The sequence below is a fragment of the Sinocyclocheilus anshuiensis genome, unplaced genomic scaffold (genome assembly GCF_001515605.1).
Source record: "Sinocyclocheilus anshuiensis isolate Anshui unplaced genomic scaffold, SAMN03320099.WGS_v1.1 scaffold274, whole genome shotgun sequence".
Classification (NCBI taxonomy): domain Eukaryota; kingdom Metazoa; phylum Chordata; class Actinopteri; order Cypriniformes; family Cyprinidae; genus Sinocyclocheilus; species Sinocyclocheilus anshuiensis.
This window is the reverse complement of record NW_015547698.1, coordinates 1,197,077-1,208,399: the sequence shown is the minus strand read 5'-3', so window position 1 is coordinate 1,208,399 and position 11,323 is coordinate 1,197,077. Positions and strand designations below refer to the sequence as shown.

The 11,323-nt window shown below is 35.9% G+C and overlaps 3 protein-coding genes across 3 annotated transcripts in view; all 3 read right to left on the bottom strand.

The window, feature by feature from the left end:
• Positions 1 to 869: 869 nt before the first annotated feature.
• Positions 870 to 4,130, bottom strand: LOC107703696 (CMRF35-like molecule 7). Its single transcript, XM_016506413.1, has 6 exons — positions 4,088 to 4,130; positions 2,222 to 2,533; positions 1,576 to 1,614; positions 1,320 to 1,475; positions 1,151 to 1,197; positions 870 to 1,025 (listed from the first exon to the last, which is right to left on the bottom strand). Exons 1-6 carry the CDS (start codon positions 4,128 to 4,130, stop codon positions 870 to 872), a joined length of 753 nt encoding a protein of 250 aa, XP_016361899.1.
• A 1,483-nt stretch (positions 4,131 to 5,613) lies between these two features.
• LOC107703695 (CMRF35-like molecule 5) lies at positions 5,614 to 9,015 on the bottom strand. Its single transcript, XM_074187067.1, is given in 7 exon segments — positions 5,614 to 5,772; positions 5,917 to 5,969; positions 6,656 to 6,826; positions 6,890 to 7,015; positions 7,018 to 7,203; positions 7,748 to 7,896; positions 9,008 to 9,015. Coding segments are annotated over 7 exon segments (852 nt in total).
• Positions 9,016 to 9,422: 407 nt separating this feature from the next.
• Positions 9,423 to 11,323, bottom strand: part of LOC107703694 (CMRF35-like molecule 1) — an 8,864-nt gene continuing 6,963 nt past the window's right edge. The window contains exon 7 of the mRNA XM_016506412.1: positions 9,423 to 9,431. Coding sequence (XP_016361898.1) covers positions 9,423 to 9,431 — 9 coding nt within the window. The remainder of the gene's footprint in view (positions 9,432 to 11,323) is intronic.

Below are 11,323 nucleotides of genomic sequence, written 5' to 3'. Positions count from 1 at the left end.
TTTGCTTTTGTTTTTTTTCACATTTGATAAAGATATTAAAGTAGTTTTTCATTTTTTCTTGTTGTTAAAATTCAAAATAGTTTTTAAATATTATTGGATGTCACTGTTCCCACCAATCCTTGCACAAGTTAAGGTTACGCATGATGATGAAAGCACGTTAGTGCTAGCCCTCCCGGAACTCATAGAGATTGCATTGCAGTGCCTGCAGTTCGAAAAAAAATTATCTTTGCATGGAAGTCTATGAGAGCACTCGGGGCGATTCTCAGTCTGACAGAAATCGCCCAAAAAGGGGCGGTACTACACAAAATGTGACTCGACGCTGATTGGACTATTTAGAGGCAGAACAAACAGTCTAAAATAGTGAAAGCTAGCATAACACTGTGGTTGAATGTGAAAGAAAAAAAACCCCTCCCTTTCGCGCTTTGGTGGTGCGTCGCCCAATCTCCCTAATGGAGAAACCGCCCCTGGTTTTCACATACTCATATTCTGTTTTTTTTACACTAACCGCAGGCTAGTCTAAGGATTCATTAAAGGAACAGTAGTTGTATTTGCTAAATAATTTAATAGCCCTACACATTTGTCCATTTTAATATGAAACAACCCAGTAGTATTTCAACCCTTCATTGTTGTTTCACATGCAAACTTTACATGCAAAAGGGATATCGATTTACTCAAATAATGGTGTGATTATATTGCCAAGTGACATGTTTTTGAATCTTGTTCTGTACATTTGATTTTTGCCGAGGTATTTTTGCCATATACTGTTCAGAAATGGTGTTGATGTCCGGACACATTTTCCAGACAAACTTGTTTGATGCTTGTCACGCAGAACATGTATTTGAGATTGAGGATAGTAGATTGTATATTTCCTATAGATTGCCATAGATAGTTTCTCCCTGGGTAGTGTTGAAGTGTAGGTTCTGATAGATTGGGTCTGATTGGCTCTCGTCCTTAGACTTGGTACTGGATTTCTTTATGGTGGTGTAGGGTCTGTCATCAGGAGCGTTCTGATAAACAGCATTAGCCTAAATTAAAGACAGAGAGCGTCATTCTGTTGCTAATAAACTGTTGAAGTGACATATAAAGTAAGCAGAAGTTGTGTGATTGTGGTAGCTCAGATCTTATAATGATGTTCCTGTGCTCCACTCACCTCCTCGCTGTGATGGGAATTGTATATAGATCTTGCAATCACACATTCTGAAATAAAGTAAAGAATACAGATTTTTAAAAAGTAAACTTCGCAACAAATTTTTCTTATATTTAAAAAAAAAAAAAAAAGTATTTTTTTGGGGGCATGTAGTATTTAAATGTTCACACACTTGATTTCTTGACTCGCTTTCTGCACTGACAAACAGTGACCAGTCCAACTGCGCATATGATCACCATGACGGCCAAACCAGCAGCAGTGTAAGGAATATAATATAAAGGCACTGGGAATATATGGGAAGATGAGGATGAGTTTCTGTGTTCAGCACCTGTATATTATATAGAGACCATTTAGGTCAGACGGTTTTTGATTTGCATCATGTAATATATGTAAGATGTCAGCGTATCTATAAAGGAGTTGTAACTCGCCTGCTTTTTCGCCAGCTGGACCAGATGCTTTGACAAAACCTTCAAAAGGAGGACATAACATCAGTTAACCTTTACGATAGAAATGCAGGCATTAAAATCAGAGGTTTGACTACCTGCTGATGTCAGTGAGAGTGTGCTGTCCTTAAGTCAAGTCAAGTCAAGTCACCTTTATTTATATAGCGCTTTTAACAATACAGATTGTGTCAAAGCAACTGAACAGCATTAATTAGGAAAATAGTGTCAATAATGCAAAATGACAATAGTAAACAAATTTTTCAGTTAAAGACTGAAGATACAAAAGTGGTTGAAGTGGTTGAAGATACAAAAACTGAGTGTCTTTGTATAGTCAAGTGCATTTCAGCGCTTGTCCCAGGATTTGTTTGTGTTTCCATCGTCCTCTGACGAGTCACTTCCTCCATGTTTCCAGTGTTGGCTATTTGTAAGTTTTAGAAAAATTTCAGACATGTCTGTATTTCTGGGGTCAGCCTAAAGAATAGCTGTATAACAATTCTTATTTGGCCATTTAATAAGAAACAATATGGTAGAACTGCAACCCTTCATTACTTTGTCTCACAGGCAATATTGCTATATAATATTAATAGTCTGGCAGTGTAATGAAATGCATAATATTGCTCATCAGTCTTACCTTTAGATACTGTCAGTTTGACTTTTGTAAATGTGTCAAAACCAAATCTCTCCACTCCACACCAGTAAATCCCAGAGTCTGACTCCTGTAGATCAGTGATGTTCACAGTGAAGGTTCCTTCTCCAGAATCCTTCAGTGTGTATCTTCTTCTAGGTGACTGGTCAGATTTGACTAAAATATCTTTACTGTCTTTACGTGGATCTCTGCAGAAATATTTTATTTTGGTTGAAGCCCAGCCGTGGGAACATGTAATTGTGATGCTTCCTTCACTGTGTCCTTGACTAGAAATGTTTCCAGTAGTTGAATTTAATTCTGTTAAATGAAATATGTTTGTTAGGGCTTGGGAATTAGTAGGAAGTATTGTGTTTGTACCGTCAGTTCCTCTTCAAGACTCTTCGGTTTCAGTTATTCATTTGCAAAAGTAACTTACTGTTACACTTACTGTACTTATGGTCTGATAACTTCGCAATAGGAAGTGTGAATGCTTCACAACCACTGTACTTATTTCCTATAAATGTGTAATTTATAGCACAAATGTAAACAGACAGATTCAATCAGTGGAGAAATTATTTGGTCAGAGAGGTCTGGCTAACACATATGTATGATATTTCTCTGTATGTTCTTCTGTAAAATCAACTAGACGTTATATATATATATATATATATTTTTTTTTTATTATTTTACCCATTGCTTCATTTGGGTTTTTAACACGTACAATTGTTAACCTGGACCCATTAATTTTTTATCTTTTTAACATTATTATTTGCATGTTTATTAGGTCAATAACATTGATTGCGATGCAGCTTGTTTTAATAATTAAATGTTGGCATGCCAATTCTTGTTGCAAGTATCGTAAATTGATACTTGAAGTAAAAAGAAGCAAACAAACAATATGGTCTTTTCTTCATTCTATTAAATGCTGCTCCGGGTGTGTGTTCATGGTGTGTGTGTGTGTGTGTGTGCACTTGGATGGGTTAAATGCAGAGCACAAATTCCGAGTATGGGTCACCATACCTGGCCACAGTCACTTCACTAAATGCATTACCATTTAATCACTGTTCAATTTCAGGCACTGAAATTAAATCAAGTGCGTAAAAGTTTGTTGAACTCATTAAAGCACATGAATTGAGATGAGTACTGTACATGACTGGTTGTCTGTTAAATAAAAAATAAAAAAAAAATATTTTGAAGTAAATAAAACAAATGTATTAAAAAAAAACAAATAAAAGTATTTTATTACTACTACTACTAGATAGTATTTTTTTCTACTTCAAAATGTTGTTTTATTCAATGTGTTACTTGCTGTTTCACAAAGTTACAAATAAATCATACCTGTAGCTGTTTGTGATATTTACTAGCAATTTCTGAGTGAAAATTGTTTCCACACCAAATGTTTTTCAGAGTAAGGCAAGGCAAATTTATTTATTTTTATAATTTTTATAATGTGCAATATAATTTATTTATATTGCACATTTCATACACAATGGTAATTCAAAGTGCTTTACATAAAAGTACTTAATCGCAGTAACATTTTAGCATTTAATTCAGGATTTCATGCTGCATACCACTGGCTAGTTAAAGGCAACCCTAAACCTCTTTCAAAGTTACCAGTGTGAAATGTTGCTTTACTCCAGTTTAAAAATGAGCCTTTAATACTCTAATAGCACGATAACCTGAAATTATCTGTGAAAAGCCTTAATATGACCCTGAAGAAAATGAGGGCTTTAAAAGGCAGATGTCTGTGGAAAAACTTGCATGCTGTTTTGAACTTGCAATTCATTTATTTCTTTGCTTTCATCATGCTCAGCAACCTGAAAGTTTCTCATATACATGAGAGTTTCTATCAAACATCTATAAAGAACTTACCTGACAGCAACATCCAAAGCCAGAGAGCACAGATGAACTTCATTTTGAATAGTGATCCTATTATGTCTGGTCTATTCCAGTTTTCGTTTTCTATGCTCTGATATTGAATAACTTTTGGCAATGTTGGAGCTCTGTTATGCCATTAAGCGCAGTAGTAAACTTGTATGCCTATGCCCTCCTGTGCTCTCTTTCTCACATGCAAACTAGACACCCACACACTCATATTCAGAACCCGACCACTTCCTCTTGATTAACTTTTGGTTTGAACGGACTTTCCCCTTTCACACAGGGTCAGGTTATTTCTGCCTGTCAAGGTTTGAGGTGTGCAGTCTGATTCTAGGCCCGTGTGACATAACCCCTTCAGAGAGACATGTGCTGCTTGTACGTTAGTCAGAATGATATTTCAGTGGTTTGGAAGTAGTGGGAATATTAAAAGCTGTTCTCCAAATAGTGTAGTTTTTCTAGCAATGTTACTTTTTCCAACAAATAGTGGTGTAGCATGACAAAATGCTAGAGCGTTGTTTTTCAACAGTGTTGTTAATAATGTTGTGTTGCACACACAGCAATAGTTTTGTAAAGTGTTACTGTGAATGGGTTTGTTAGGAGGCTTCATAGGAATTAAAATCCTTGCCTGGCGTTTTTAGGTTGTCATATTACAGCAGAACATTTCAAACTAACTCTCATTGATTTCAAAGAATTACAAAATGTTATTAATGAGAGAGCGCAAAGAAAAATCCATCTTCCAAGCCATGTCTTTACCCAAATACACATTGATTAAACTATGATATTGTTATTTTAGAGCTGTCGGAATTTTAATTTGTCATTCACTAGTGCATGTCACATTATCATTTATGAAGTTTTGTCTCCAGTTTTCTAGTTTGTAGTCATTTAGTATAAATGTACTTTTAATGCTGTCGACTTAAATGAGATTCGTTTCAAACTCTGTTTTTTATTTTTTGGCCAGAAACTACATGATAAAAGACTGCTATCAAAAGAGTAGCTTGGAAAGCCACGTAACATTCATTACCCGCTTCCCTCATGTGCCTGTGCTCACATTTTCACTTTCCTCTATATTTTGTTTTTTGTTAGCTGTTGATGTACATGGTGTTAGTCTCTCTGGTTGTTTGCTGAAGATTCCAGGGGCTAATTATTGAGTTAAACTTATTTTCTTTTCTTTTAAATGTATGTTTAGAAAGTTTTTTTGGTCACTACAAAATTGCCATGTTTATATTTGTGTATGTGATGAAAAGAAGTGAGATATCATTAGGTACATAACTTTTTTTTATTTATTTTATTTTTTTTAAATGCACTTTTTAACTTGGTAAGCAGTTTAACATTAATAAGCAGTGGCATAACACACATAATGCAATTAAAAAATAGTGCCTTAATATGACTTGGCGCTATGGTATTTTTATCTTAATACTTGATTCTTTTTTTTTTTTACTTAACTTAATTCTCTATGCATAATAAACTTGTATTTTACAGGGTTGTTGAATTAAATGTACTTGAGATCTGGGATTGTTAGTCTAGAGACTGGTACTCTGAACCTTATTAATTGATTCAGCAATCAGAGATTTATATACTTCATTTGATTGGACCGTGCTGAGGTTTAGATTCTGATAGACTGAAACTGATTGGCTTTTCTTGACTTCAGTCTCGTCTGTAGGTTTCATCTCTGTGCTGTTCTGTGCAAAAATGAAAGCACATAGTTAATATGGCTGCCAGACTTTTGAAAAATGATGTAAAGATTAAACATTTGACAAGATCAGATGTAGAGATGTTTAATTCCTGTCTGTGGTCAGCCTTGCAGAATCACTGGCATCACTCACCTCTTCAACTTTGCTTGTATTGTTTCTGTTGGCAGGCGTTACTGTTGCACAACCTAAGAAAATTGTGAAAAGAGATAAGAGTATTGGCTTATTTTTTAATGCAAATCAGGCATTGAGTTTTGATATTAGCGCAGTCTGTGTAAATACATATGCAAATACTTTCTGATGTCTTGACTCTCTTTCTGCTCTGATGAACTGTGACCAATCCAACTAAAAATAGTATCGCTGCTATGACCAGACCACCGGCAGCATATTGTGAAGTATATGCAGACACTGAGGAAGTGAGAGAGAAAATTGTTGTAAAAAAAAAAAAAGGTCTGCTTTGAAACTACTTGAAGGCATCAAATTATATAAATCAGTGGTTATCAAACCTTGTAGTAACCCATCATTGCAAAATTTTGGATGTTTCTTTGCTGACACAGTTAAATTCATGGAACCGTTTCTAATCAGCGAATGAGGTGAATGCATTTAAAATATGAAGGGCTGGGATACTCTATGAACAGGGTTAAAACCTAGTCAACTGGTTTTAGATCAGTGGTTCTCAGCTCAGAACCTACCAGACTGTTTTAGATGTCTCACCACTTAAAGCACCTGATTCAACCTGATTTTTAGTAAGTTAAATGAGGCATGCATCTGAAACAATTTTGGAGGCAGATGCCATTCTGGTTCATTTTTTAGCCTTGCCAAAGGCTGCTAAATGTGTACTGGACATGGTTTAAAAGATGTCTCAAGTTGTTACCTGTTACGGAGTTTGAGAGTTTGAGGACATCAGGACTTGAATCTCTGGAGGTTAGGCTTGCATTGGTAGATGGAGATCCTGAATGTGCTACTGGTGTAGTTGTGTGCAAATCCAGGGATTTTTGTGTTTCTTTGTATGGTTGTGTGGATGTGGTGATGCTTTCATTTGGATCTATGTGTGAGAAAAGAAAAGTAAAAAAAGAGAACTACATTGGAGAAAAACGGTCATTCTTACCTTTAGATACTGTCAGAGTGACTTTATCATATGTGTCTCTAATGGATCTCTTCACTCCACACCAGTAAATGCCAGAGTCTGACTCCTGTAGATCAGTGATTTTCACAGTGAAGGTGCCATTTCCCAATCATCCAGTCTGTATCTCTCATTAAGTGACTGATCAGATGAGACCAGAAGACCAGTTTTATATGTGCATGGATCTCTGCAGAAATACTTGAGGTTTTTTAATGCCATTTTATGGGAACATGTAATTATGGCGTGTTTTTCACTGTATCCACATGCATTAATCTCTCAGGTGATTGCAATCCCAAATCCTGTTGGATGGAAAAAAAAAGAGAAACATTTCTTTGTGAAATCATGCAAAAAATGCCGTATTTCACTCAAGTTCACTTCAGTTCTGCATCACATTGATTGATGGCTTAATTCAGATTAATATGTTGCACCACTGTAGTGACTGTCCCGTCAGAAACACGTTTTGTTAAAGAAACATAAATTTGGCAACTTAATAGAAATGATAGTTCACCCCAAAATGAAAATAGCTATCTTTTACTCGCCCTCATGTTGTCCCAAACCTGTATACAGCTCTCTTGTTTAACACAAAAATTATTTTGAAAAATGAAAAGTCAGTGGGGTCTAATCTTGTTTTGAAACCCATTTTCCCAAAATTGAACCATTTTTCAAAATATCTCTTATTGAGCAGGGAAAACAAAGTTATACAGTTTGAGAAACATGAGGGTCAGCGAATTAAGACAATTTTAATTTTTGCGTGAATTATCTCTTTAAAAAGAGGAGAACCTCACAAGCTAAAATATTTCCTCCCACTGTTAACTGACAGCCATGAATATGGAGAGAACTGACCTGAAAGCAAGATCCAGAGCCAAACAACACAGAATAACTTAATTTTGAGCAGTAATCCTGTTGTGTGTGATCTTTTTGCTGTTTTAACCAAGAAGCCTTTTAGTCTCCAGATAATGGAGATAAAGGGGCATGTTTGTACTTTCACAGCCCTGAAATACCACAGATGCTTGCAGAATTCAATGACCACTTCCTCTGTAATGCTTGATGTTTTTCATTGGTCTGAGCTGTAATGTTTCTGTCTGTATGTGCTGATATGTCAGCACACTGAAACCATCTGAAAACGTTTAGTTTTAGGACCTTACAACATCCTGTAATTGACATTAATTGTTCTTGATTCAAGACAGACAGTGGCCACTGACCAGTGCCAAGCTAATTTTGCACTTAGCACTACTCTTTGGTGAAAAAAAGGTATATTTTGAGATGGGCCATCTGTCTAGAAGCGTAATTATTATATACGGCATATTATTCTGGTAGAGGTAAAATTATTTCAACATAAAATGACACATAGCAGCTTTAAAGATGACATTGAGAAATGTGCAACACAATACTACTTGGTTAATGCATGTAAATAGAAGAGTTATTTAGAAAAACACACGTAGAGACTATGATTATGAAGTTTTATTTTATTGGCATAATGGTAATGTTTTCATATTGATATGAGTAGTAATGTTGTCTAAGATACAACCAAACAGCCATGCAAAATATGATTCTACAAAATAAACTCAGGAGCAGGAATTGTCAACAAGTGGAACAACAAATATCTAGGCAAAAAAAAAAAAAAAGGAAAGAAACAGAATCCGACATAGTGCCCCTTGTGGTCATATGAGGAAGTACAAAATACCTGTCTCCTATGCATGTATTCAAACATTGATATTTATTTTTCATTATTTTTTTATTTGAGCTTCTTGAATACCTTTACTGGACATGTGATTTTGATCTTATAACCATCAAGTTTAACTGGTTCTCTGAATGTCATTGCTTAACACTATGATCAGAGATTTCCATAGAGTTCATGTGGATTCTCGTAGACTGCATATTGGCTCTTTTGCACTTGTCTGGTCCTAGTCATGTTGATAGGTTTCATCTGTGTGCTGTTTGTCTTAGGAAAATCATTCTCATATATACAGTCATCCTGCATCAACACAACACAAGTGCACTTGTAATATGTCTGCTGGGTCATTGCGAAATAATATGAAGTTTGGCATTTTTGATCCTTTTCAAGGTCAGTGTGTGATGTACACAGTCTTTGGCATTACTCACCTGATCATCTTTACTTTGATTGGGCAGCGTGAAGCCTGTCAACAAGCATTAATATTAATGCCCAGAACAAAGAGAAACATACACTCTAAAAAAATGCTGGGTTGTTTCAACCCAACTTTGGGTCAAATATGGACTAACCCAACTTTTGGGTTAAAAATGTAATAAAAAAATTTAACCCAACGGTTGGGTTAGTCCATATTTCCAATGTTGGGTTGAAACAACCCACCATTTTTTAGAGTGCAGTAATGGTTTTATTTAATATAATTATTAGACAGGGATTGATTGATACATGTGCACATACTTGCTGATGTCTTGAATTTTTCCCTGTACTGATGAACAGTGACCAGTCCAACTGCAAATATGATTACTGCTATGAGCAGACCACCGACAGCATATAGCATATATACTGTAGTGTTCACAGACGCTGAGGAAGAGAGGGAACGAGATTCTTGAATCATTAAAGGAGTAGATAGTTTGTCTAAATGGCCCTGAAAGTACAGTCAGTCAGATATTGCCATGATCTACATTAGTTCCCCTTCAATAAAGGTGCATTGACTTAAGAAAGAAAAAAATGGTAGTACTTTTAAATAGTACTAAATATATAGTACTTAAAATAGGACAAGTATGTTTAAAATACTCCTGTGAGTTGGGTGTCTTAGGTCTGTAGTCCCTGTGTTTTGAGGTTACATTCCTGTGTACATTCATATGAGGTGTATGAAAATAAAGTAAATAAAATAAGAAGCTAGTTACCTGCTATTGAGGGTGAGAGTGTGATGTCATCAGGGCTTGAATATCCGGTGGTTTTGCTTGCTGTGACAGATGGCGATTCTGAATGTGCTGCTGGTGTAATTGTGTGTGAATCCATGGATGTTTGTATGTCTTTGTACGGTTGTGTGGATGTAGTGATGCTTTCGCTTGGATCTGTGTGTGGTATAATAATAATAAAAAACTAACACTGGGGAAAAAAGAGAGATGCTGCAAAGAATGTCTGCCATTCTTACCTTTAGAAACTGTCAGTATGACTTTCTTAAATGAGTCAAAACCAAATCTCTCCACTCCACACCAGTAAATCCCAGAGTCTGACTCCTGTAGATCAGTGATGTTCACAGTGAAGGTTCCTTCTCCAGAATCCTTCAGTGTGTATCTTCCTGTAGGTGACTGGTCAGATTGAACTAAAATATCTTTAATGTCATTACATGGATCTCTGCAGAAATACTTTATATTGGTTGAAGCCCAGCTGTAGGAACATGTAATTGTGGCACCTTTTCCAAAATATCCATGTATATCAGTTCCATCTGTGGCTGAATCCCTAAATCCTGTTAGATGAAATAAAGTGGAGCTATTATTATTAATATTTTATTTATATATTTTTATTTATATTTATAATTTTATTTATAAATATTAATATATTTTTTTAAAGGTTGGATCTAGAATCTCCCGTACTGTGGGATTTAGGAGTCCACATGGAAAATGTAAAATTAAATATATAATTTAAACCATGAATTAAAGTTTTTGAGTTTTCAAGATTGAGAAACCAGAAAACGCTATGTAGATGTAAAAAATATTTCTTTAGGTGACTAATCAAATGTAGGTGAAGAAGTGTCATTAGTTTGAGTCTTTGTATAAATGGCCAGATTTTTTTTCCACTGAAGCTCAGGATGCTCTTTGGAGCATCTAATATCATGCTGGAGAATGTAATCATCAGGTTTTGTTCATGTTATTTCCAGTGCTGTTGTCACTGCAAAAAGAGGTGTGACTTTGTCGCTCATTTAGTTTTTCCTCCTCTGCAGCGTCTTGCTGTTAGCCCCATCCACAGTGAAATCGTCTCCGGTTACGTATGTAACCATGGTTCCCTGAGTAGGGAACGAGACACTGCGTCCTCTAGGGGTCGCTATGGGGAACGCCTCGTTGTGACCCGTGTCTGAAGCATACATTGAAAAAACACCAACAACACGTTGGCCAGAGAATACATCATCCACTTCTTCGTCTGAAGCTTGCGCCCGAAGCATGGCAAGAAACCTAGAGGACGCAGTGTCTTGTTCCCTACTCAGGCACCTTTATTTATATAGCGCTTTTAACAATACAGATTGTGTCAAAGCAACTGAACAGCATTAATTAGGAAAATAATGTGTCAATAATGCAAAATGACGATAGTAAACACTAATTTTTCAGTTAAAGACGTCAGATGTCCAGCTAAAGATGTCATCATCCAGCTCAGTTCAGTTTAAATAGTATCTTTGCAATCATTTGCAATCAAGTCAACGATATCGCTGGAAATGAAGTGTCCCCAACTAAGCAAGCCAGAGGCGACAGCGG

Excerpts from the sequence above, each read along its gene's own strand:
- LOC107703696 (XM_016506413.1), bottom strand. The coding sequence starts at position 4,130 with ATGAAGTTCATCTGTGCTCTCTGGCTTTGGATGTTGCTGTCAG. Across the intron at positions 2,534-4,087 it reads GCTTTGGATGTTGCTGTCAG|AATTAAATTCAACTACTGGA; the intron begins GTAAGTTCTTTA and ends TTCATTTAACAG. Across the intron at positions 1,026-1,150 it reads ATTCCCATCACAGCGAGGAG|GCTAATGCTGTTTATCAGAA; the intron begins GTGAGTGGAGCA and ends TCTTTAATTTAG.